Source organism: Rattus norvegicus, chromosome 4 (genome assembly GCF_036323735.1).
Source record: "Rattus norvegicus strain BN/NHsdMcwi chromosome 4, GRCr8, whole genome shotgun sequence".
NCBI lineage: Eukaryota > Metazoa > Chordata > Mammalia > Rodentia > Muridae > Rattus > Rattus norvegicus.
Genome location: NC_086022.1, coordinates 117382884 through 117410196, shown reverse-complemented (window position 1 = coordinate 117410196; position 27313 = coordinate 117382884). Strand labels below are relative to the sequence as shown.

Below are 27313 nucleotides of genomic sequence, written 5' to 3'. Positions count from 1 at the left end.
AAAGAAATCTCCAGAAAAGGGTAGGATTTGGAACACACACCATGAGGACAGAGTATGCACTTGTGCCTATGCAATCTGTACCTCTTTTGTGGATTGGATCTAGATTTGTTCTTTAAAGTGACCAACTAAAAGTAGGCTTATTTATATAGGTCCAGCATGGTGGCCCACACCTTTAATCCAAGCACACAGGAGGCAGAGGCAGGTGATCTGTTAGTTCAAGGATTGCTTGGCCAATTGAGCGAGTTCCACGACAGTAAGGACTACATAGAGAAACCCTGTCTCAAAACTAAACTTGTTCATTCATTCCAATGTTGAGTGACTTCTGAGTACCAGCCCTCACCTCCAGATTACTTGATAGGCATATTTTTCTGCTTGATTCCTTAAACTTTACGGTTAGTGTAACTAGGGATAATTTATTAACTTTTAAGTTTCATTTATGCCAAGAATACAATCAACACTGTAGAGTGGCCCCTCCTTGCTAATGAGCAGGAACTATAACTAGATGGTGACTGGTTTAAGATTGGTCACAGGATCTGAACCAGACCATTGAGACATAGTTCCTGGACTTGGCAGGAACTAAAGAAATTATGGTTTACCACTATGTTGCTAAGCTCGTAGAAAGCCTGGCACTGATAGCAGCCGGCTTTGCAACCAAATAGAAATGTTTTGGCAATGAAGGGGAAACAGATTATGTGACTCTCTGAGCTATGGAAGCCCCACTGGATATGAATACTGAATTCAGTGCAGAATTGAAGCTTTGTCACTTGAAGCTAAGTGCCCTGGGTTAAAGGTTACAGACATGTGTAGACACTGGTGCTTTTGCTTATCAATCCTTTTCCACAGAACGATCACCTCCACAAATGTCACTGAGAACTGTTGACTCTCCACTGTGTGCTCTTACCTTTGTTTCCAGAAGGCTGCCAAACCATTTGAGAGAAAAATGTTCACTCTCAAATCCTTTGGACTTCAGAGAAATAAACTTTCATGATTTCACCCTTACCTACCCATCTAGCTGGACTTTGAATTGCAGGATATAGTACCAGAATTGCCCTCATGGGTTCTGCCAGACATTTGGTCACACAATCGTCTTTTAAACTATGGTTTTGTCTTTTTTTGATACTTACCTCCAACCAAGCCACATTAGTACTACCTACAACTTGAGGCTTAAAATTCTTAAATTTTATGTGTCTGGGTATTTTGCCTGCATATATGTCTGTACAATATGTGCACACAGTGTCCAGGGCCAGAAGAGTGTCAGATCCCCTAGAACTAGAGATACAGATGGGTCCTGAGAATCAAGCCCTGGTCCTCAAGAAAAGCCAGTGCTCTTAACCACTGAGCCATCTCTCAGTCCCTTTTTACAAATGGCCTTTGGGCCCAGAAGTGGCTAATCCTTTCTGCTCTGACCCTGAGGTTCTTTCACCGTCATTAACTTTGGGTCATAATCACTCATTTTGCTTATTGTTGAGACAGTGTCTCCTATAGCCCAACCCGGCCTCAAATTCATTAATGTAGCTGAAAATGACTTGGATTTCTGACCCTCTTGTCTGGGTTACAAGCCTGTGCCATTTCGCCATGGGGAGGCCTCAGTTAGGGTCTCTTGGGATGCATCTCCTCACTGAGGTGTTTACCTCACTGAGGTGTTTACCTCACTGAGGTGTTTACCTCACTGAGGTAATTTTTTTTCTTTTTTCTTTTTTTTTTTTTCCGGAGCTGGGGACTGAACCCAGGGCCTCGAGCTTGCTAGGCAAGCGCTCTACCGCTGAGCTACATCTCCAACCCCACTGAGGTGGTTTTTAATTGCAGTCATTTTATAGAGCCTCCTAACACCCCAAGAGTCAACAGTTCTTAAAAATTCAGTTCCATACAGCTGTGCACCAGCTTCCTGACCTTGTTCATTTGTCAAACAGACTGAATATTCCTGGCTTGCATCTCCTGGCTCCCCAGACTGCCACAAACACTAAACATACCTCCAGAATAAGGCCCTGCAGTCTTCCTAGCCCCTTGAAAGCCAAAATATCAGTTTGACCTAGGATCTGCCAATCAAGGGGCATTCGGGTTCCTTTGGACTAAGACACAGAAGAGGAAGAGGGGACTTGGAAGCCTAACACTCTGGACAGGCTAAAGGGGCACGGCTTGCAGTTTCTGGTTATGGTACTCCAAAGCCTAACTCTGGCCTTCCCAACTCTCATCCAGGTTACTTGTACTCCTTCCAAAGTTTCAAACAGCTTCCAAAGACTAGGCCATTAGATACTGACACTCATTTTGGTGATTACTTAAATTTTTATAAGAATATACATAATTTTTAAATTATTAAATGTATCTAATTATGTGGGTGGCATGCACATGCCATAGCTCTCATGTGGAGGTAAGAGAACAGCTTTCAGGAGCTGGTTCTCTCCATCCACCATGAAAGTTCCAGAGAAGAATACTCAAGTTGTCAGGCTTGGCAGCAAACAACTTGACCTACTGAGCCATGTTACCGGCCTGATCACTTTCAGGCCTATTGGAACAAAACAAAAAGTCAAACAAGATAGGCACTTGGGAAGCCATAGTGCAGCATTTCAAGTCTGGGGCTAATCTGGGCTGCAAAGCAAGACCATGCCAGTACTTGTAGGACACTAACTGATGGTTTGCCTTATCTTACACAAAGTGATTTTTAAGCACATTTGATCACTCAGCATGTTAGAACTCTACTCAAAAAGCCCAAAACTAAAGTAGAAGCGATCTTCAAAAAAGATCTAAAATGTACCTGTACTTTTTTCTTGATGGCTACTTGACTACATCTGTAATCAATTAAAACCCAATCAACTAGGTACACCTGTGAGGGATTTTTCTTAAGTCATTTGAGGTGGAAAGACCCATGTTTAATCTGGATCTTTTGAAGTGAGAAGACACACCTTTAATCTGTATTTTTGAGGTGAAAAGACCCACTTTTAATCTAGGCCACACCTTCTGCTAGCAACCATGGGAGAAGGACGCTTGCTCTCTCTTGGCCTGCTTGCTCTCACTGGCAAGTCCATCTCTTCACTGTCAGGAGAACCCACTTCTCTAGGATGTACACTGAAGACCAGCTGAGACATCCTGCCTTGGGGACTGAACGACGACTGTATCCTTGGACTTTCTCTTGGTAGACAACCATTGTTGGATGAGCTGGACCACAGCCTGTAAGCCATTCTAGTAATCCAATGTATTCATTTTAGCAGTTCTGTTCCTCTAGAGCAGTGGTTCTCAACCTTCCTGTTGTGACCTCATGTTGTGGTGACCCCCAACCATAAAATTATTTTTTATTCTACTTCATAACTGTAATTTTGCTACTGTTATAAATTGTAATGTAAATGTCTTCTGACAGTTTTAGGTGACCCCTGTGAAAGGGTCATTCAACACCCCCAAAGAGGTTGAGACCCACTGTTCTAAAGAACTGTGGTTAATACATTGTACTTAGTAAATGTCCTACTGAGTGACTGTTTTGACTGGAGAAGGTTTTAAGGGTAAGAGTAATTGACTTCCAGATAAGAAAATCAGTGGTTTCAGTTTCCATCCCATTCCCAAGAATAGTAAGATCTGGAGTCCCATATGCAGGCCAGGACTGAGACTGTCTGGGGTGGGTCTGCACTGAGAGAGAGGGATTTGTTCTTTGGAAGTGTCTCTGGCATTATATTTGGTTTCATTTAGGAACTTCTTCCTGAGCTTTAAGAAAGCAGATAGTAGGGGCTGGGGATTTAGCTCAGTGGTAGAGCGCTTACCTAGGAAGCGCAAGGCCCTGGGTTCGGTCCCCAGCTCCGAAAAAAAGAACCAAAAAAAAAAAAAAAAAAAAGAAAGCAGATAGTAAATGGAATGCACAATCAACCCTCCAAATTTAAACTATCATCAAAATCACAGAACCATCAAGATCTCACTTCCACATTTAGACAAAAGCGCGTTAACACACTTCAAAGCCATTTTTGGTTTCAATATAGTTTATTCTGATGAAGTTACAAAAGTAGGTATAAAATACTTTTTTAAAAAGTACAGTTAACGACTTAGAAAAATAGATAAAGCCCTAAAAGTTTTAAAAATACAACATAAATTTTTTACGTGAGGAATATTTTAAGTTATTTTAGATGGTAACGAAGACTACTTTATGCAAACTATTTTTGAGGCAGACCAACACAGAATGCTGTTTTATAACTAGTCCACAGCACACTGGCCATCCAGAATGGCTTTACAGAAAACTATGTGATACGTTCTGATGAGAAAACCCGAGTGAATTTCAATGCAGTTGCTTCAGTAAAATTACTGCTGCCACATGTGCTCCAAAGCCCATCAAAGCCCTGCATCAAAATTGAATGTAAAGTCAGGAAGACCAAAGACTACTGTGGCTTCCTTCTTTGTCAGAACTCTCACTGACCTCAGGCGGAAAGAACATGACTGCTAAAGGTGCTCAGCAGCGCATGCCCAGGCTGGCAGTGTTTCAGGACTCCATTCTGACTGGGGAGTGGACACACACTTGTAGGGGCCTCACTCTTCAGTCTTGATTTGTTTATGTGCCTGAGGTAATGACATGTCTGAGAAGCTATGAGACGCTATATTTAGTATGATCTTGGGGCTCAGAGAGAAGCCAAGAGTACAAACAGGAAACCTCACCGCCAGGACTGTGCCTGTGCCTTTGCTACAAGCCATGGAGAACAGAGACCTGCAATTCTCCAGTGAGCAGTTGTGTGAACTAAACTAGCTCTGCAGGCCAAGGAGCTGCAGATAAAAGGACCCCTGGCTAACTGGCTGCTGGTAAGACACTTTACTCAATCAGCAGAGTAACAATATAGTAGCAGTTGACACAAAAATTGTACAAGAGAAGTGTAAGTATTTTTTATAAATCTATCATTGGCCAAGGTTTTTTTTTAATTTAATGTATTGGTGTTTGTCCTGCATGCATGTTTGTGTGAGGGAGTTGGATCCACTGGAACTTGAGTTACAAACACTTGTGAGCCACCATATGGGTGCTGGAAATTGAACCAGGGTCCTTTGGAAGAGCAGCCAATGCTTTAAACAATGTGCCATCTCTTCAGTCCCCAATATCCAAGTTTTTCAAGTCCTGAAAGTTAAAGCACCACAGGGCTAAGGCAGAATTCACCAGTCAATCGGAAGTCACTGCAACAAAGTCCAGAGAGCAGAATCAGACAGAACAGCTGACTCCTGCTGAGGGGAGCAGGAGAGCCATGAAATATGCAGATAAACCCAGGACAGACTGATTTCTTCAGATGTTATAAATGAGCCCTCTAGCCAAAGCAGAAAGACAAACTCCTCCTCCCATGTCTTTGCCTCACTGAGCAACAGCGCAGTGTGCACACTGCTGATTAAGGCAGGTTGGTGTGGGAGTCTAGCACTGTTTTCAATGATAAAAGGAAAAAAGGGGAGGGGGACACAACCAAAAACAGAGATACTCTTTTTCACCAGCAAGGCTTTGCTTTATATCCCACTAGGGGCTGCCTCCTCCGTATCTTAACATCTACCATTGGGAGCTCAGACATGGAGAGGGCATTTCTATCCCCAAAATACATGCAGAGAAACCTTGGTTTTGAGGGTATCGGAACTCATAAAAATGATTGGGCCCTGGTTGAGAAAGAGAATTTCATTCCTTAAGAGACTAAAGCAGGGGTTGGGGATTTAACTCAGTGGTAGAGCGCTTGCCTAGCAAGCGCAAGGCCCTGGATTCAGTCCTCAGCTCTGGAAAAAAAAAAAAAAAAAAAAGAGAGAGACTAAAGCAAATCAAAGTAAATGGAGTCTAGGGTTGAGAGGTGAAACATTCTTGATCATCTAGAAGCCTGTTTCCGGTCTGCAGGTGACTGTCATACACTTACAGAACAGCTGATGTCTGGACATTTGCATACACCTGGGCTGTGAGGTGTTTCCAAGCTGCCCTTTTTACCTAAACCGTCATTCCAACTTGAATTCCTCTAACGGTGATAGGTGATTTCAGCCAAAATAAAGACAAAACAGTTCCTTTAAAATTCTGAGCATACTTAAGAACATACTGAAAATGAGTTATTAAAACTGGAGTTTCTAAGCAATACTTTCCAGTATAGTCTAGTGGAATCAAAATAAATAACAAAAACCTCATCAACTCTAACTTTTATTAAGCCATGTAGGAGGCCAGTGAGCACTATGTAAGTCCCAGCTCTGACACACAACAATGATAAACTCCAGCACTGCCTGTTGGGCAAGGGTCCAGAATCCCTGGGATGTCATGTACATTTGAAAAGGCAGCCAGAACAGACTAGGTCTGAGGATCACAGGAAAAGCAGGCACTTCCCCAAAAGAGGATTCTTTTATCCTGACAGGATGAGGAAAAATTCAAGTTTTGCTACAAAGGCAAGGAGGATGGAAGCATTAGAGCTCACTGCAGCCTGTGCTCAGTAACAGAAGGAAGCCAAGCTGCCCAATTCACTCCCCTTGCTGGGTCTCCAGCTTTAACAGGCCCAGGGAGACCTGCTGTCACACACCCCTGCAAGCTATTCTGTGGTTTTGACCTTTGTCCTATCGCCATGAAGTCTGTGCATTTTACGTGCACAGAAAAGTTTCAAGTTGCAATAAAAACATGGAATCATCCAGGAAATAATCAAGTACTCTGACTACTTTTTCTACTGTGCCTCAAGAACTGCAAAGAAATATCAATGAAAACAGTGGCTTTGAGGCCCAAGTATGTCACAGATTTTGGAAGTTTTCTTGATCTCTGCCCCAGCCTACATATGAAGTTAATCTGAGTCAAGAGCCTCAAATGAGAACCTGCACGACGCTGTCAGAAGCCACAAAGATTAAATCTGTCGTGCACTCTCCTCATCTAGTCAGACATGAAGACAATCCCAAACAAGTTTACACAGTAAAGTCACTTAAAATAACTTTGGTTAATCTCAGTCCACATATGCCTGTGATTTAAGCCTTGTGGATTTTGCAAAACAAACTTTTTTTAGCAATAGTTTCACAATGTAGCCCAAGCCAGCCTCAAATGTGTGATCCTCCCACCTTTGCCCCTAACAGGCATGGACCATCATGCCTGGCTAGAAAACATACACTCTTGCCTATAAACATCAGTATACAAATGTGAACCAAAACGCTATCCAAAGTGAAACAGACCACCACTGATTTGTAAAACAAAGCAAACTCATCTGTGTTAAGACATTTGTTCTAGAAGGTCACTAATAAGTTGCTGCTGAAAATTCTTAATGTCCATTATGTTGTCCCACGGAAAAACTCATTTTCTTGAACAAAACTCAGCAACAAACTACAGGTTAGTCATGAGGTGAAAACAAAGAAGGACATTAACAGTAACAGGGTGGCCACACAGCACCTCTGATTTAGCTGTGTCATGGGATTGTTCTGAAGCTATCTGGCCAACCTACCTTTGGGACAATTTTTTTTTCAGACGCAATGGATCTTTTGATCCTGGTTTCTTGTAGTCAGTATCACTTAGTCCATACCAGACAGCAATGAGAGAGTGCTAGCAGTAGATAGAGGGGGAGGGTAACTGTGTTCTAGAAGAAGCAGCATTTATCTGTCTTTAGATCCAAGCTTCTCAATTAGTTCCTGAAGTGGTGCCAACTCACGCCTATCAATCAGATTAAACTCCTAGAAAGAAAAGAAAAATATACTAATAAGCCAAAATTGAAACTCTTACATATTTTTCAGAAATGAGCTTCCTAAACCTAGTTTTCTGAATCTGAAAGAAATGACCTTTATAATATATATAAAATGACTGTTTTAGGTTTTTGGTTTTTTTTGTTTTTTTTTTTTTTAAAAAAGTACAGGCTGAGGAGAAGGCTTGCTTAGTAAAATGCCTATCAGACAAGCATGAAGACCTAAGTTCAAATCCCAAGCACTCACATAAGAAAGCCAGACATAGTACTGTGACCATGGTGCTGGGGAGGTAGACGCAGCAGGATCCTTGGAGCTTGCTGGCCAGGAATCTAGCTGAATAAGTAATGCCCAGTGTTGACTTCTGGCTTCCATCTCCATGTGTACCCACATACCCAGACATACATACCATACATACACACATATATATTTAACTTCAAAACTAAAACATTGGTGATGTTGTGACATATGCTGGTCTTCCCCATTTCCTGACACACAGCTCTTAAAATCCTGGAATCTCTACAGTGTCAACAGTATCTGGTGACCCATAAGATAACCAGGTGTGACTGGGCCCCAGAAAGACCAACACATGATGTGTACTTTTACAGTGTTGGGACATCAGGCCCCTTTCTAACCAACTGTGGGAGTGAGAGGAACTGTAGCTATGAGATGATCTTTATCACTGTGCTAAACACCAACATGAAATGCATGAGTTTATACAGAAATGACCTGAAAATTACTAACTAAACCTTCGATAATAACTACCTCATGAGAAGTCAACTTTTACTTTTATACATACACATGTGGACATACACAAGCGTGCACACAGCGTGCACACACAACACACAGTAACAATCTCAGAAGGAAAAAGAAAAACTCAGAACCATAATACACAATAATCACTAAAAAGTCACCAGGTTTCTCTACTATAAAGTGATAATTTACATACAGAATTGCCTAGCTCTAAAAAGGAATCAGTCCTTTTTATCATTTTCTGCTTTTTAAAAGTTTAATACCCCCACCCGTGAGTGAGTGTGTGTATGTGTGGTGTGTGTGTGTGTGTGTGTGTGTGTGTGTGTGTGTGTGTGTGTGTGTGTGTGTGGTGTGTGTGTGTGAGTGAGAACAGAAGCAGGTACCAGATTTTGTGCCATTGTAAAGGTGGTTGTGAGCTCCCCATAGCAGGTGCTAGAAAGGGAACTAAGCCCTCTGCGAGAACAGAAAGTGATCTTTACTGCTAAGCCATCTCTCTCCAGCTTTCTTTTCTGGTTTTTTGAAACAAGGTTTGGCTAGGATTAGAGAGATACAGCATCAAGCTCTGATAATTCTTAGCATCTTTTTCAAATACCTTTATGTGACCTTTTAAAGTTCTAACTTAGTGCTCACAGGAAACAGGCCACAAACCTGGATGACCAAGGAAAGCCCTAGGCAGCCAGTCCCTAGTGGGATGCTGTCTTTCTTCCTTTCTTTTTTTAAACTAGATTAAGATGCTGGATCCCTTACAGGTTATTGTGAGCCTCCTGATATGGGTTCTGGGAGCTGAACCCAGGTCTTCAGCAATAACTGTATGAGTGCTTTATTGCCAAACCGCCTCTCCACTTCAGAGACACTGCCCTCCTAAACTGCTTCATGAATCAATGAAACAGTATGAAGAAGAGAGCAAAACTGGGGACAGAACAAAGCTTAAAACTTACATGTTCTACATCTATAAATGAGGTGGTGCTTTTGATACATTACCAAAGTCCAAGTCCAAGGCCCAGAGACCAACATGGCTCACTTACCTGAACAAAGAAAATAAAGTGCTTAAAGGAGGTGTTGAGGTGGGCCTCCTCTTGCAGCTGCATCACGGAGTCAAAGTGCTGGTGGTAAATATGGGCATAAACCCTGAAGAGACGCTTCAGAATAGTCTTTGCCACAGACATAAAGTTTTTGGGAAATGGGACACCTGTAATGGAATACACACCTATCAGTCTTTTATCAAATCAGAATGCAGCAAGTCTTGATGCCACCCAGATCGAGTGTAGCAACAAGCTTACACATTCACAGAGCAAGGGAAATCCCAAACTAAGTATTCACATACCACACTGCTTGCTACAACAGTAACATAGGTATAGAGGCTGCTAAATCACAGTTCAAATGAACATGTTGGTTGTTCAGAATCAGAGATTCTCTTTAAGAGCAAATGCAACAAGAATACACTTTGATTATAAACACTTTTGTCATTTGTAATAGGAAACAAAATTAGGAATAGAGATTTTCCTAAACAAAGGAGTATCCTAAACAGATACCACTCAAGTCTTTACCATCATCCATATAGATTGAAAATATCTCATCTTCTACATTACTCTAGAAAGTAAGCCTTATTTTCCTGTATTCTAAAAAGGGGTGATCCTTCCTGAAACAGAAGAAGGGAGCCTCTTTTCTTCTCAGAGAAAAGAAACATGTCTTGAGAAAAATTGGGAGGTGGGGACCTTCCCAAGCAGTAGCCACAGGGTGACTGACCACACTCTGGACAAGTTTGGCTAACGGAACCAAATCCTTTATGGACAGGAGAATGCCAGCAAGCCAGTGATAGTTACATAAACTAACACTAAGAAAAATTAAGAAGGCATCTGCCTGCCAAGCAAGTGATGCTTGTCTTTAAGACAGACAAGTGGATCTCTCAGAGTCCATGTACTCTATAGTGAGTCCCAGGCATGTAAACAATCAGCTTCAAAAACCAGTTCCTCAGAAACAATCTCAATTAAACACCTTGGAACCTTTCAGAAAATGGAGGCTTTTAACAGCTTTCCTACCATGCATCTTACTTTTCTCTTTAGTTAGCCCTTAGAAGCTTGATATAATTCGTCTTGTATATTTTTATGGTATTCCCAACTTCTAGTCTTGGCTAAATTGACTTTTCAAACATTACACTAGCATTTGAGTGTGGTTTCTTTCTTTTTTTTTTTTTTAAATTTTTTTTTCTTTTCCTTTTTTTTTTTCGGAGCTGGGGACTGAACCCAGGGCCTTGCACTTGCTAGGCAAATGCTCTACCACTGAGCTAAATCCCCAACCCCGAGTGGTTTCTCAGAACAGAATTCTAATACAAAATACCAAAAACAGGTTTTAAAATAAAATATCTTTTCTCTTAAAATTCGCCATCTTGCTAAAAACTTAAGATATTCTAAAAGAGGAGGAAGAAGAGGAGGAGGAAGTAGAGGAGGAAGAGTTCTCTATAACATCTCAAAAAAATTACAACACTGATAACAGCCTAATGAGGAGGAGGGGGAAGAAGAGGAGGAGGAAGAAAGTAAAGGAGTCCAGAATGATTACAATAGAATGAGAGGCTGAGGAAAAAGGAGGGCTAGGCATGGTTGGTGAGATTTTATAACCTCGGCAAGAGGGAGAAAGAGATGGAAAGATGGAGTGTTGAAGAGCTTGCTCAGCTACACAGAGAATTCAAAGACAAACTGAGCTAAATGAGATCTTCCCTCATAAAAATAACTTAGTAAATACGTAAACTGTTTAAGTACTTGCTAAACTGAATTTAATAGAACATATTCAAGTGGAACCAACATATAATAAAGTATCTGTAAGAAAGGAAATATAAGATTTAATAGAAGAATGTTATTAACAAGTCAAATCTAACAGGATTTTTTGGTTTGTTTCTTTGAAATGAAGTTTCACTCTATAGCACAGGCTAGCCTTGAACTCCCAACAATCCTCCTGTCTCAGCCTCTGGAGTGTTGGGATTGCAGGTATGCTCCACCATGTTCCTTAACTCTAGCCTAAGTATAAACACTTGATCTGTTTCTCCCAGAAGTGCCTCTGCTTAGACTACACAGAGGAGCACAGGAAGAACCTGGTAAGAAGCTGCTCAGAGCCCCAGGAACTGCAGGCAGCCTGACTTCACTCTTCAGTACCAAACCAAAAACAAAAATAGTAGCAAACCAGAAACGTTCTCCAAGCAAAACATTAAAAAAAAAAAAAAAATGGAGAAGTTAGGGTATATATAACTTAGTAGTAGGTAGAGCATGCGGTCAACCATGTGGGGGGCCCTGGGACTGAGCCCCAGCACAAAAGAAGTAGTAACTTTCTCATTGTTGAAATGTAATTTGGGGCTCTGAGGAGAGCTCAGGGCAGAACACACACCTAGCACACACATGAGGCCAGGCTTCAATCCCTAGCACCACAAAAAGCAACAAAGAAACAATCCACATTTTAAAGGAGATGAGCAAAATGGAGAAGTCTATAGCAAAACACTCCATAAAAAGATCAAAGGTGCCCTAGGGGAAGAAAACATACAGCTTTTATGACAAAAACAAAATACCTATAACAGACAAAGAACATAAACAGAAGAGAAAACGTAAATGAAACGGAAAGTAATTCATCTCATTAATGTGTGTGCACGAGCAGACGTGTACCTATGCGTGTGTGGTAAGACAGCCTCCATCTACCATGTAGGTCTCAGAGAGCCAACTCAGGCCACCAGGCTTGGCTCACTCTACTTGCTGAGCCATCACGCTGGCCCTTCCTCAGTATTTTTAAGTAGATATTAGAACAAAAGTTTAGGGCCAATGGCATGGCTCAGTGGGTTTGGTGCTTGCCATGAAAGTCCAATGACCCAAACTAGATCTTCAAAGCTTGTGTAAAGGCTGAGCACAGTGGCTCACACCTTTATTCCCAGCAATGGGGAGGCAGAGGCAGCAGATCTCTGAGTTCCAGGCCAGCTGGGTCTGCAGAGTAAATGCCAGGAAAGCCAAGGCTACACTGTGAAACACTGTCTTGAAAGACAAATAAAAAACCAGTAAAGGTAGAATCCAAGTTGTCTGACCTGCACACATATGCTGTGGCACACAAATCTCACACACACCACACACATAAAATACTTTTTATTTTAAAATAGATACAATGTAATCAAACTGGAAGAGATTAAAAAATAAGTATTAACTGGTGTGAAGAAACAAGTAGGTATGCTAGGGGAATATACATGGATACAAGTTCTTTACAGAATGTTGCCTTCTCTGTTACACTGATTTAAAGTAATAGAACATTTCAAGATTTTAGTCATCACTCACAAAGAAAGGCTGCTCAACAGTGCTAACTTACCAATCTTAGAAGGAAAAAGAGTTTCATCATCAAGCTGATCCTGAACCCAAGTCATCAAATAGTCAATATATTTTGGTGCTGAACACTTAATTGGCTTTTTAATATTAGTGCCATCTGCCCAGTGGTATTCATACCTGCAGAGAACAACACAGTGTTAAAGACAGTTGCTAAAACCTTAACATGGACAACCTGTAATCAAAGCAGGTTCACATTCTGTCCACAGAAATTTTAAGTGACTTTAAGTTATAGGAAGGGACTGGAGAGATGGCTCAGCAGTTAAGAGCACTGACTGCTCTTCCAGAGGTCCTGAGTTCAATTCCCAACAACCACATGGTGGCTCACAACCATCTGTAATGGGATCTCATGTCCTCTTCTGGTTGTGTCTGAAGGCAGAGACAGTATACTCACATACATAAAATAAACCTTTAAAAAGAAAGTTATAGGAAACACTCAGCCTGTTTTAACTCTCATCTTTAAGACAGGTACTTGCTTCTGGATGTGCAGCTACTTTCATTAACACTATATAGGGACCAGGGGGGAAAAGAGCAAATATTAAAGACCACCTAAAAATTCTTTTAAGAAATTTAAACTCGGGCTGGAGAGATGGCTCAGCAGTTAAGAGCACCAACTGCTCTTCCAGAGGTCCTGAGTTCAAATCCCAGCAACCATGTGGTGGCTCACAACCATCTGTAATGAGATCTGATGCCTTCTTCTGGTGTGTCATAAGAGAGCTACAATGTACTTACATATAATAAATAAATAAATTAAAAAAAAAGAAATTTAAACTCTTTAAAAAAAAAAACTTGGAATAAACTACATCTGTGTGGACATACACACACAGGCAATACATATGACTACAATTTGTAGGAGTCAGTTCTTTCCTTCCACCTAAGAAAGGAATGTAGGTCACCAGACTTGGTGGCAAGTGAGCCACCTCACTGCCCCAACTCCAATCTTAGACTCTTACTCCTAGAACAGTGCAATGACAGTGCAGATGTTAAATACTGAATACTCATGCACCAAACAGCTAACAGCAGGAGTGACTGCTGAGTAATCAAGAACTCAAAAACAGACTTATCTCTACACGAAGAGGTAAGAATAGTCTTTATTATTCAATATTTATCAGCTATAAAAGAAAAGAAAGCTATCCAAATGCCTATTTAACAGACTAGACCCATACCTGGGACCTGCTGACATGACTGGGCAGCTTGCCTCAGTGCAGAACTCTGTAATGGTTCCATACAGCATGTTGATCTGATTGAAGAAATCCACAGCTGCAGAGACAAAGTTACAACTGTGTTAAATGTGGACTACCTATACCATGACAAACCAAACAGACCTCTCAGACAGAGGAAAAATGAGTAACATTTTCTTTTTTTTGGTTCTTTTTTTTTTTTTTTTCGGAGCTGGGGACCGAACCCAGGGCCTTGCGCTTCCTAGGCAAGCCTCTACCACTGAGCTAAATCCCCAACCCCACATTTTCTTTTTTTTAAAGGGGGTCTATGTTGCCCAGGCTAGTCTTGAACAACTGGGCTCATGCAATCCGCCTCCCTCAGCCTCTCAAGCAACTGGAGCACACTACCATGTCCAACTGGCTTAAAACTCTGGAGCTAATCTACCAGCATCTAGTAAGTCACTGGAATATACTATTTGATTAGATTCAAGGAGTTGAAAGAGTCATAGTTTATCAATCTAAACTACAACATACTATCATTTCTTAGGAAAGAGAAAAAGATGTTACGGAACAAATTTAGTGAAGTTGCAGGTCGTCTTGTACATTTCAAACATCTGCTTCAGGACCAGCATGTTGAAGACTACTCAAAACGGACTGAGTCAAGAACCTAGTATGGTTGGGGCTGGGGATTTAGCTCAGTGGTAGAGCGCTTACCTAGGAAGCGCAAGGCCCTGGGTTCGGTCCCCAGCTCCGGGAAAGAAAAAAAAAAAAAAAAAAAAAAAAAACCTAGTATGGGGTCTAGGGTAACACAAGAGTTTAAAAGATGAATAATTCTGAGGTCCACATCATTAAAAAAAAAAAAAAAAAAAAGGTGAATAATACAAGACAGAAGATGGGACCCACATGCTAACAGTAAGTTCTAGAAGTTCAGAGAAAAGGTAACATCTGGAAAGATTGAGGACAACAGGGAGGACATGCCAAATGAGCTTCTGCTAGATTCAGAGGATAAGGAAGAAGGATGGATATAATGAAAATCATTAAGACTTGGAACATTTTTTCAAAACGCTATGATCTTATCTAAAGAAATACCTGAAAAAAACTAGGGCTTTCCAAGTTTCTTCAAAAGTAGATTAAGAAAAAAATCCTGAGCTAGGCAATGCTGGCATACACCTTTAATCCCAGCACTCAGGAGGCAGAGGGAGGTGATCTTAGTGAATTCAAGGCTAGTCTGGTCTACAGAGTGAGTTCCAGGACAGCCAGGGCTACAGGAGTAACCCTGTCTCAAAACAAACAAACCCAGAAACAAACAGTTCTTTGACATGCTCAGTAATGTTTTTTAAGACCTATTTTTACTGGGGGGTGGGGGTGGGGTGGGAGTGGGTTGCATATGAATTCAGGCTAGAAATGCTGCATCCTCCAGGAGTTGGAATTATATACTTCCGATGGGTGGGAACTAAACTCTCATTCTCTATAAGTGCAGTATAAGATCTTAAACACTGAGCCATCTTCTCCAGCCCTCTCAGCAATTTTTAAGATAATACAGGAATTCTGGGATCAAAGTATTTTGTGTGTGTGTGTGTGTTGTATCTGTTTTTTTTTTTTTTTTTTTTTTTTTTTTTCGGAGTTGGGGACTGAACCCAGGGCCTTGCGCTTGCTAGGCAAGTGCTCTACCACTGAGCCAAATCCCCAACCCCGTGTGTTGTATCTGTTTTGTATTTCACATTTTATTTACTTATTGTGTGTGAACATACACAAACATGCGTGTGTGTGTGTGTGTGTGTGTGTGTGTGTCAGAAGACAATTTCCAGGAGTCAATCCTCTCCCACGTGGATTCCAGGGAATGAACCCAGGCTTCGCATCTTTACCAACTGAACCATCTTGCTGGTCAGAGACCAAAAGATTCAAATAGACAGTTTAGATCAATGAAACCTCAAAGAAAAATCTAAAACAGCAGGAGGCCAACACATGTCTTCAGAATAACGTAATTTGAAATTTAATTTAAAAAAATTTTAAATTATATGATTTGTTTCTGTTGAGGTTTGGTCTGTTGCTGTGGATTGTCATGCTAAATTATGTACCAAAAGGTCTAGGCCTATGAGTAAATTCTCACATGTACAAGCTTTTGTTGTACAAACCTGTTCCTTAATTTAAAATTGGTTAAATAAATAAAAATTGGCAATAGCCCAATTACTGGAAGGATTAGAGGTAGGTGGGTTTTGAGTTACCTGGTAGAGGGTGGAGAATCAAGAGGAGGAGGAGGGAGAGAAGAGGAGGAAGCTGCCGTGAGAGGAGAAGGAGCCAGAGGCCAGGAGAAATAGCAAGTATCTGGGGTACACCTCAGGCAGGGGAGGTAGCCAGGCCAGCAGTTAGAAGAGTAGATTAGGGGTGACCCCCCTACCAGTAATTGCCAAAACCAAATGACCACAGTCTGAGTCTCATCTATTTGTAAGTTAGTAGGGAATAGGTTTAAATTGGTTCAACTCCAGTATCTGTGTGGGTATGTGCATGTGAGTCCAGAAAAGACTGTTAGACTCTCTAAAGCTAGAGTTGCAGGCCAGTGTGAGCTGCCCCATGTGGGTGCTGGGAGATAAATTGTGTCCTCTGCAAGATCAGCATTCTTAACCACTGACCGACCCATTTTTCCATCCCAAACTTGATATTTTGAGTAAAATAAAACACAGTGTTTCCCTAAAAAAGTAGTACTTCACATTGTTCAAACCTAAGTCCTACAGTCAAGTACTTTTTTAGTTGACCTTACTCATTCCTTCAGGATATTCTTACCAATAAGAACCCAGAAGCACTCAGCACTTCTCAAGTGTCTCCACTCAACCATACAACCAAGTCCTTTGAGAAGTGAAGTCTAAATGTATTTTATAGATAGCTGTTATATTACAATTATACCTATAAAAATTCATTAAATAAGATTTACCAAACTCTACAAATCAACAAGTCAATGTTCTTAAAAACTTACTATTAACAGCGATCCACTCATTGAGGTCTTCTCCCTCCGGCAACATAACAGCTTGCCTCAGATTGCCACTCCCGAGAGTTGCCTCTGCATGTTTTAAGAGTTCATACTGATGGGACCCTTCAGGAATATTCTTCTTTGGTTTGAATGTTTTCGAAGAGCGGCTGCTACTGTTGGGTTAAAGATAAAAATGTATGAATTTTTAGGAATGAAATGACATTTTAAGCATATAAATGGCTCTATCAGGGGGCTGGAAAGATGACTAAGCAGTTAAGAACATGCATTGCTTTTACACAGACACACAGATAAATACTGGAATAAATATACTGATAAAAAAAAAAAGTGCTCCTTAAAAAAGGCCAAGAAGGAAGAGGAGAGGATGACAAAAAAGAATGCCATAGTGTCCAATGTTTGCCCAGCATCAAGGAGGCCCTGGGCTACCGCCACACGCACACATCCCTATCAAAGCAAGAGTACAGACGAATGGATGACCCCCAGGTAAGAGCCCCTGCTGCACAACATGAAGACCACCTGCATCCAACTCTAGAAGTGCTAGGGTACTTCTTAAGGAGGATATTGTCAAGAAATGAGTACGGTCAACTAAAGAATGACTGATACATGTAAAAATGGGAGACATATGTTGTTTAGACATTGTGAAGTACTTATGTGGTAATGGGGAGGAGGCAGGAACATGACAGTGTGAGTAAGAATGGCCCCATGGGATCATGTATTTAAATACTTAGGAAGTAGCACTCATTTTAAGGATTAGGAGGTATGACCTTGTTGGAGGAACTGTGTCACTGGAGCTGCGTTTGAGGCTTCAAAAACCCAAACCAGTCCCAGCCTGTCTCCCTCTTTCTCTCTCTCTTCCTGCAGTTCCAATACAGAACTCCCAGTTACTTCTCCAGCACCATGTCAGGGAGTGTGCCACCATGCTCCCCACCATGATTACAATGAACTAAACCTCTGAACGTGTAAACAAACCCAAATTAAATGCTTTCCTCTGTAAGAGCTGCCCTGGTCTTGGTGTCTCTTCACAACAATAGAACACTAAGACAAGGAGGATCTCTAGGACTTGCTGGCTTCCAGCCTAGTGGGTATAAAAAAGGAGTTTCAAGTTCAAAAGGATGCCTTGCCTTACAGAAGAGGCAAAACATGATAGGAGACCCCCAATGCCCTCTTCTATGTCTGTGCATCAGGGACACAACACTTGTGTGCCTACTCCACACTCACAGATCTACAGATATGAAACAATCAAGTAAAAATTTAAAAATCTTAGTGCAGGAGCAGCACCACAACTTGTTACATCGGGCAATCTATTACACCCCACCTACCAGAGCATTTACCCAAGGGGTTGGAGGTGGACACACTGTAGATTCTAGGCAGTATCTTCTAACAATTCAAATCTACTCCTTCTATGCACTTATAGATATGGAGGGCAGATCCACATCATGGGATGCTGTACAGTGATAATAAAGGTAACAGGGTACATATGTTCAAGAAAGAGTCAAGGCACAGCTGAACACATTACAGAATCAAATTAGAGCAAAGCCTATTTCGTTAGCCCATAGAAAGCACAAACAACAATAAAACAGAAAAAGCATTAATACACAACAGAATTGTAACAACATCTAAACAGGAGAAGGGAACAGACTCTTGGACTTAAACCTTACCTGTGAAAGTAAAAATTTAAGTAGTGTAGGAAGTAAAGAATTATAAAAGCACTAGACTAAATTCCATTTTTTATAAAGAACTATTACATACATTAAGGAAGTACTAAATTAGAAGGATCACCCCAGGAACACATGGAGATAGAACTGATTAAGAGGAAACTAAATATGGAAAATTAACATTAAGTGATTTCTTAAGATCCAATATAGACTGGAGAAATGGCTCAGTGGTTAAGAGCACTGACTGCTCTTCCAGAGGTCCTGAGTTCAAATCCCAGCAACCACATGGTGGCTCACAACCATCTCTAATGAGATCTGATGCCCTCTTCTAGTGTCTGAAGACAACTACAGTGTACTTATATGTAATAAATAAATAAATCTTACCAAAAAAAGATTCAATATGGTCTTCATATTAAGGTTCAAATTAAGGTTTGTGTTGCAAGGGCTGGAGAGGCTCAGTGTTAAGAACACTTGCTGTTCTTGCAGATGACTAGGGTATACAGTTCCCAGCACCCACATGGTGGCTCACAACCATCCACTACTTCAGTCCCAGGGGGTTTGATGCTCTCTCCTGGCATTCATGGGTACTAGATGCACATGGTATACACATACATACATACATACATTTAAAACATCCATGCTCATAAAGTGAAAATAAATCCTAAACTGGGCACACATCTTTAACCCCAGCACGCTGGAGGGAGAGGCAGGCAGATCTCTGGGAAGTCGGCCTGGTTTACACCATTCCAGGACAACCAGAGCTAGAGCTACATAGTGAAACTATGCCACAAAAAAACAAAACAAAACCAACTAAATAACTAAACAAATCTTTGAAAAAGACATTTATTCTTCAAATGATGCCATCAAGACAGTTAAAATAATCCTGAGGATGGAAGAAACTATTTTTAAGTCACAGATGTAATGCGACTCATATCCAAAACACAAAGAATTCTTACAACTCAAACCAAAAAGGCAGATGGACACAACCACTGCACCATATATACACATGGAAATGTCAGTCAAACCCATTGATTTGTACAATTAATGGGTGCTAACAAAATAAAAAACATCTGATTTTAAAATAGGAAGACTTTATCCACAAATGGCCTGAAAATACACACACACACATACACACACACACACACACACACACACACACACACACACACACACACAAACATTATTGATCATTGGAAGAATGTAAATCAATAAATTCCACTTCACACTCAGGCATAACAGAGGCAATTTGCCAGACGGATGTGAACTGGAGGATTTTGAAAACTCATACAGTGAGATTGGGATGTAAAATGCTTGGCAGTTCCTCAAAGGCTAACATGTGTCACTAATTCCTAGGAGATACCATCACACACACATACCCAAAAACCTGTAACCAGATGCTCACTGCAGAAGCACCAAAGGGTGGGAAAAACAGCATCAATCAGTCTAAGTTATAAAAACTTACATTTACCTCACCTGGTTGAAGAGCTATGGAGAGTCCACAGGAAGAGTCAGGTTTTTCAGGGACAAGCTCAAATAGACTACTCATAATCAAATGGTCAGCTCTACACCCAAGTGCGTTCAGACACCACTGACTGGATTCAGTAGGTAGGAGTATAATATGGGTATAATATATAGTATAGATAAGAGGACAGGGATTTGAATGAGAGATGAGGGCAGTGGAGGAATTAAAAATGAAAATACTCATCTATTAAGTTCTCAAAAAATAAGAACCTAAAAAAAAAAAACCTCATATGTGGGCTGAGATAAAAGCGCCCACCTTTAATCCCAACATCCAGGAGGCAGAGGCAAGTGGGGGTCGAGGCCAGCCTGGGCTACATAGCAAGACCTTTCCTCAAAACAAAACAAACAAACAAAACCACACACATTTAAAGCAGGCCTGTCCTGGTGGCCTAGGCTGTAATCCTGGCTCCTTAGAAAGCTGAGGCAGGAGGAGACCAGGTTCCAGCCCTACCTGGGATAAGAGAAAAGTCACATTATAAGGTGCAAAGCTCTCTTCTCAAATGTAAATCTGTGGAAAACCATTGAGAATCTGCACTTTTCCTTCTCAGCCTCGTCTGGTCAGAGGCACTGCACATTTCCTTGCCCCAGCCGTTTCCCAGGCGGCAGGCCCGGTATAGCCCAATGTCCGGCTCCGCCCTCCACTTGGCCCCTCTGCCCCGCCCCGCCGACCGACACCCGCCACGCCCCGGCCCGACCCACTTACAAGAGGAAGCTCATCCTTGCTAGCCCGAGGGGCCGTGGCCCCCGCCCCGTCAGACTCGGCGCCGCCGCGGGCACCGGGAAGCAGAGGGCGGTCCGCGGCTCAACAGGGCTGCCGAAGCTTCACGGCTTGGGTTTCGTACTGGGTTCCAGCCGCCCCGAACCAGCACAGACTGCGGAGTCCTCCGTGCTACCTCCCAACAGCTCGATGAGCAGAAATGCGGAACCAACAGGATCTCGCGAGACCGGGCTTTTTTCCCCGTCCCGCTGAGCTTCGCCCCGCCCCTTACTGAGCTCAGCCAATCAGTAGTCTGTGGGCCCTGAGCGAAATGGAGCCAGCTAGGCACTGCTGTCAACTATTCCGTGGCCGAGGGACCTCTGCCAACGCTTCTTAGTGACTGTTTTGCTATTTAGAAGGACTTTGGATCTTTCCTAAAGGAATGCTATTCCAGCCACATCGCCTGTTGATGGACACTTGGCACACACACTATACACACATTATAGACACACTATAAAACTTCTAAGAATGCTCATGTGCATGTACTGTGGGAGGATATGTTGACACCAGGTGACACTATGTTAGAATGTAGAAAAGAGGAAAAAAAAAAAAACTGTGGGAATAAATGATGGTGCAGGATGCGCAGTGGCAAAGACCTAGTATTTTTCCGCTTCAATTGATGGTGGTTTAAAACCATTTGAACATGACCTTTCACAGTAATGACATCAATTTTATTTTCTCAGCTTTTGGATTTATTTTTCTTTCTCTTCTTTTCTTTTCTTTCTTTCTTTTTATTTCTCTCTCTCTCTCTCTCTCTCTCTCTCTCTCTCTCTCTCTCTCTCTCTCTCTGGTGGTTGTTGTTCCTTTGTTAAGACAGGATCTCATGCGTTCCAGGCTAGTTTAAAGTTCACGAAGTAGCCAAGGATGACCTTAAGTTCCTGATCCTTCTGCTTCAGCCTCCCAGGTACAGGGATTACAGGCTTGAGCTACTGTACTGGCTCCTTTTAACTTTTAAAACCACTTTTTGTAAATTTGCATTTGTGTGTGTGTGTGTGTGTATGTAAGAGCAACATGTAGGAGCTGGTTCTCTTTTTATCCATGACTGGTGGGAGGAGATCTTCTTTAGTAAGCTTTTTTTATTCTTTCTTGTTTTGTCACTACCTTCTGTAGATTTGTATGTGATTTAGAGTATATGTGCCTTGATGTACTTTTTTTATTTTCTTTCTTTTTCTTTTTTTTTTTTCTCTTTCATTTTCCTGATTTTTTGAGACAGGGTCTCTAGTCCTTCTGGCCATTATGTAGATCAGGCTGGCCTTGACTCACAGAGATCTGCCTGCCTCTGCCTCTTGTCCTCATATTTATTTATTTTTTGTAAGCCTATTTTTAAATACCATATTATTAAGGTTGGAGTCTGTGTCCTTGTGTTTATCACTATGTCAGGGCAGGCCAAGCACGGTGGTACACAGCTTTAATTCCAGCCCCGGAGGCAGAGGCAGGTGTCTTTGTGAGTTCATGGCCAGCTTAGGCTACATAGCATGTTCTAGGGCAGCCGTGACTACATAGAGAGACCCTGTCAAAAAAAACTATATTATTTGTGTGTACATGTATATATGATGTGAGGGGATGGAGAGACAGCTTAATAATTAAGAGCACTTGCTGTTCCTGTATAGTACTTGAGTTCAGGGTCAAGCATCCACACTGTCTGTAGCTCCATTTCCAGAGGATCTAACACTCTCTTTTGACCTCCACAGGCACCAGTACCATATGCAGGTAAGCTGGCAAAAGACTTATAAAATAAAAATAAATCTTTTTTTTTCCGGAGCTAGGGACCGATAAATCTTCTTTTAAAAGAAAAAAAAAGGCAGAATAAAGAAACTCCAGGTTTGGTTTGTTTGTTTGTTGTTTTTAATCTTTTAATGAAATGATTCTTAAAATTGTAGAATTATTAAATCCACAAGGAAAAATGTATTAGAGAAACTTCTCAGTATGTTCAGCTTAAGGGAGAAAGTCTTAGGGAAATCTTTGGTCAATATTTAGAGAGGCTATAATATAATCTGCTAAGGGGTCAAAGATAAAGTTTCCCAGTGAGTGGGGGTTAGGGAGAAGAGAAACAGGTAATCGGTGTTGCTACAGAGCTATTTGGTCTCCACCAGAACAGACAGGGGCTAAACAAAGACTGGGGTGCTTTACATTAGGCTCAGCAGGATGGAGAAATAGTGTCATCCGATCTGGTTATAGCAGATGTGGGAAACAGAAGGTGAGCGGCAGCTCAAAGGGCCTTCCTGTCCTACCTCTTCTGGACTGCTTCCCTCCCCCTCCCCCTCCCCCTCTCCCTCTCCCTTGTTCTTCATTCGGTTCCCCTTTTGAGCTTCCTTGGGCAAAATTGGCAACCTTGACTTTTCATTCTGTGTAAGCACCCCACACTCTCATTTGCAGAACTCCAACTTGATCCTACCTTCTCCCACACAGAGCCCCCCAAACCCCCAATCCCCCACCCCGGACTTCAGACACTTCCAGGTCCTGACTTGCCAGACAGTTGAGCTCCCTCGCAGGTGAGTGAAGAAAGACATTAAAATTTCTAAGCTGTTCTTGCTCCTTGTCTCTGGTTGAGAACTGTGAAAGAGAAATCTCAATGTACCAGAAACAAAAGCCCACTCCTGCCATATGGAAGTTTTATTCTGAAAAATGACTTAAAGTCCCTGGTTGGATTTCAGTGTTTGCATTTGTAGACAAATGCATGACCTCTGTCCTTCTGGAGCTTGTAATGGGTTACACTAGGTAGGTAGGTGTCCGTGTGTGTGTGTGTGTGTGTGTGTGTGTGTGTGTGTGTGTGTGTGTGTGTATGTGTGTGTGTGTCTTTAAGGCAGTTCTCATGTAATCTCAAACTCACCATATAAATCATGGGCATAGTGGCTCATGCTTTTAATCTCAGCACTGGGGAAGCAGAGACAGCAGATCTCTGTAAGTTTAAGGCCAGCAGGTTATATAATGATATTCTGTCTCAAAAACAAAAAAACATAACCCAGGCCCACTGTGTACCTCGGAATGGCCTTGAATTTCTGATCCTCTGGCCTCCACCTCTCAAGTGCTAGGACTACAGGCATTCAGGCATGTTTTATGCAATTCTGGAAATAGAGCCCAGGGCTTCACACATGCTAGGCAAGTACTCGCTGGTTGAGCTAACCCTTGTCCCTGAGCAAGTTTATAGTAGTCCATCAACTGCACCGGTAGACAGACCATAAGTGCAAACCATGGCCGGGGAATGAGGAAAGGCACAGCGCTGATAAGGATCGTTGATTGACAGGAGAGATAATAGCCTGAGCACTCACTTTGGCAGCACATGCACTGGACCTGGAACATTACAGAGATTTAGCTTGGCCCTTGTGTAAAAATGACATGAAAATTTGACACTACTGCCAAGCTTAACAGCCTGCGTTTGATCTCCAGGACCCAAGTGGAAAGAGAGATCTGACTCCTACAAGCTAACCTTTGACTTCCGGATACATACGGTCTCACTCACACACACACACACACACACACACACACACACACACACACACCCTGTTTATAGGGAAGCAAAAGCAGGCAGAGCTCTATTAATTCCACGCCAGTCCAGTCTACGTAAGTTCCCGAACAGCAAGAGCTACATTATTGAAACCTTATCTTAAAAACAAACAAACAAAACAAAAACTGGAAAATGTAAGTGTCAATAACGCTAAGTCCTCAGAAGATGAGGTAGTCCAGCCCAGGGTGCGGGTGATGGGCACTGCTCAAGCTGAGCCCATGTGCAAGGCCTTTGAAGCAAGCAGGGGTTTTCTACACTTGCTACTGAAAGGAGAACTGAAAGAACAGAAAAGGCCAGCCTGGTGATGCTGGAACAAGCAAGCCAGGGGAAAGTGAAGGAAAATGAAATCAGCCACCACCGAAAACCTGATTTCTTTATAAGAAGGAAGGTGGGCAAACATTAAAGGGCTTTTTAAAGCCTGATGCTGATAGGGAGAGGGAGAGGGAGAGGGAGAGGGAGAGGGAGAGGGAAAAACATGTTTCTGTGTGTGTATTCACATGTGTTTGCAGGTGCCTTTCTATGTCATCCACCATCCCTCCCTCCCTCCCTACTTTCCTTCCTTTTTTCTTTTCTTTCTCTCAACAATGTTTCACTATGTAGCTCAGGCTGTCCTGGAACTTGCTGGCCTTGTTTCACTATGTAGACCAGGCTGGCCTTGAACTCACAAAGATCTGCTTGCCTCAGACTCTGGAGTACTGGAATTAAGATGTGTGCTGCCCCGCCCAACTCAACAACCTAATTTAAAAAACAATTCATTTTATCTTATTATTTTAAATTATGTGCATATGTGTATCCTGTTGGTGTGTGAGGAGTGGGTGTGCCTGCAGAGGCTCCAGGGGTTGGATCCCCCTTGAGCTGAAGTTCCTGGCACTTGTGAGCTGCCCATTGTGGGTGCTAGAACCTGAACTCCAGTCCTCTGCAGGAGCAGTAAGCACTCCTGTTTTGTTTTGTTGAGACGTGGCCCTGACTGTCCTAGAACTAGTTCTGTAGACCAAGCTGACCTCGAAACTCATAGAGGACTCCCTGCCTCTGCCTCCCAGATGCTGGGATTAAAGGTGTGCCCCATCACTGCCCAGTTTGCCGTATGTACTCTTAACTGCTAAGCTGTCTCTCCAGCCTTCAGCCACCTAGAGTTATGAGATAGGATCTCACTACACCTAGAACTCACTGACTAGACTAGGTTAGCTGGCCCACGAGCTCCAAGATCCTCCCTGAGCCCACTTCCCAGCCCTGGCTTACAGACATGACTTTTACCTGGATGTTGGGGCTCTAATGCCAATGTTCAAACTTTCCCAGCACCCTGCCATCCAAACAACTTCCTCAGCACCCGCTTACTCTTTAAAGAGGGAGGCAGGCCAGGTGAGGGGACACCACACAGCTGTACCCTTCCTGGGGAAAGACTGATGTGGGAAGATACCCCATTTTTTAAAGAAACATACAAAAACTCAAAAATCCAGGAAGTCATGATGACTAAGTTCAAACTTCAGAACTCACATGGTGGAATGGAAGGGGAGAACAGACTCCTGAATATTGTCCTCTGACCTTTGCACATGCACCATGACACACACACACACACACACACACACACACACACACACACACACACACGCACACACACATCAATTTTTACATTAAATAAAGTAAGTTAGCAGAGGGGAAGTTGATAGAGACTTAGTTCTGTGGGGAGTTAGGTAGATGAAACAAACTAAGATCTGCTTTGGAAACAATTCTACAAGTTCTGAGCAGGCAGGAGAAACAGTGAATATTAGGAGGACATCAGAGAAGAAAGAGGCTTTTACCCTAGGAGTGTGACTGAGGCCTCTTGCCAGCTGAGGTTCAAGAATTCCAGAACAAGTAACATTTGGTTAAGGCCTCTCTCCCTTCCAGCAATAAACCTGTGGTTTTCTTGGAATTTCACCAGAAACCCAGTTGACAGCAAATGACATATCCTAACTCTTTTACATAACCTTAGTACCTCCTGTTTTTACTTTATTAGGTTATAATCTCATCCAAGGCAATCTCCTGAGTCATTTTATACTCTGACTTATCAAAAGGAGAGAGTGTCTTAGTTAAGGTTGCAATTGCTGTGTTGAGATACATGACCAAAGCAAGGGAGGACGGGTTCATTCTGCTTACACTTCCAGGTCACTGTTCACCATTGAAAGAAGTCAGGACTGGAACTCACACAGGGTAGGAACCTGGAGCCAGAAGCTGATGCAGAAGCCATGGAGGGGTGCTGCTTACTGGATTGCTTCCCCTGACTTGCTCAGGCTGCTTTCTTATAGAACCCAGGACCAGCAGCCCAGGGATGGCACCACCCACCATGGGTTCAATCACTAAGAAAATGCCCTCTAGTGGGACCTTATGGAGACATTTTCTCAATTGAGGTTCCCACTTTTCATATAACTCTAGTTTGTGTCAAGTTGACAAGATTAGCCAGCACTGAGATGGCTGCTGGTGAGATGGCTTGGTGGGTAAAACACTCACTGTGCAAGCAGAAGGACCTTAGTTTGGATCCCTGGCACCCTTGTAAGTGCCAGGCAGGTGCCAGGCTCTTTCTGCAACCTCAGTGTTCAGGAGGTGGAGAAAAGGAATACCCAAGACCAGCCGGCTAACTGGACTAGCCAAACCAGCAGCCCTGGGTTCAATCAGAGGCCTTGCCTCAATGCATAAGGGGCAGACAGACCAAGGAAGACAACATTAACTTCTGGCCTCCACACACATGCAGACCCACATCACATACACAAGTGCACACATGTATCAAGAAAGAACAAGAGCAGGAGCAAAGGAGAGGTAGTAAATGAAGTAAAAACTGGCTAAGAAGGGGTTGGGGATTTAGCTCAGTGGTAGAGCGCTTGCCTAGGAAGCACAAGGCCCTGGGTTCGGTCCCCAGCTCCGAAAAAAAAAAAGAACCAAAAAAAAAAAAAAAAAAAACCTGGCTAAGAAGCATTTTTGTTAAGCAAATGACATTGAAATATGATATTCTGGGAAACATAGAAGCAAGTTGTTTTATTAAGTGTAT

At 42.3% G+C, this 27313-nt stretch overlaps 1 protein-coding gene and 1 long non-coding RNA gene across 2 annotated transcripts; one reads left to right on the top strand and one right to left on the bottom strand.

Moving 5' to 3' along the window:
* The first annotated feature begins 1502 nt into the window (after positions 1 to 1502).
* LOC134486597 (uncharacterized) lies at positions 1503 to 5790 on the top strand. The gene is made up of 2 exons (XR_010065840.1): positions 1503 to 1640; positions 1675 to 5790. It is a non-coding gene; the product is annotated as an uncharacterized LOC134486597 (long non-coding RNA).
* Positions 3942 to 20919, bottom strand: Mob1a (MOB kinase activator 1A). The gene is made up of 6 exons (NM_001033891.1): positions 20733 to 20919; positions 16842 to 17008; positions 13877 to 13970; positions 12697 to 12830; positions 9390 to 9553; positions 3942 to 7605 (listed from the first exon to the last, which is right to left on the bottom strand). Exons 1-6 carry the CDS (start codon positions 20744 to 20746, stop codon positions 7528 to 7530), a joined length of 651 nt encoding a protein of 216 aa, NP_001029063.1. The 5' UTR covers positions 20747 to 20919; the 3' UTR covers positions 3942 to 7527.
* Between the last annotated feature and the right edge of the window lie 6394 nt (positions 20920 to 27313).

What these genes read in the sequence shown, in the direction of transcription:
- Mob1a (NM_001033891.1), bottom strand. An exon ending in TCTTTTTCCTTCTAAGATTG is followed by an intron (nt 9,554 to 12,696) that starts GTAAGTTAGCAC and finishes ATTCCATTACAG; the next exon opens with GTGTCCCATTTCCCAAAAAC. An exon ending in ACTTTATTTTCTTTGTTCAG is followed by an intron (nt 7,606 to 9,389) that starts GTAAGTGAGCCA and finishes TTTTCTTTCTAG; the next exon opens with GAGTTTAATCTGATTGATAG.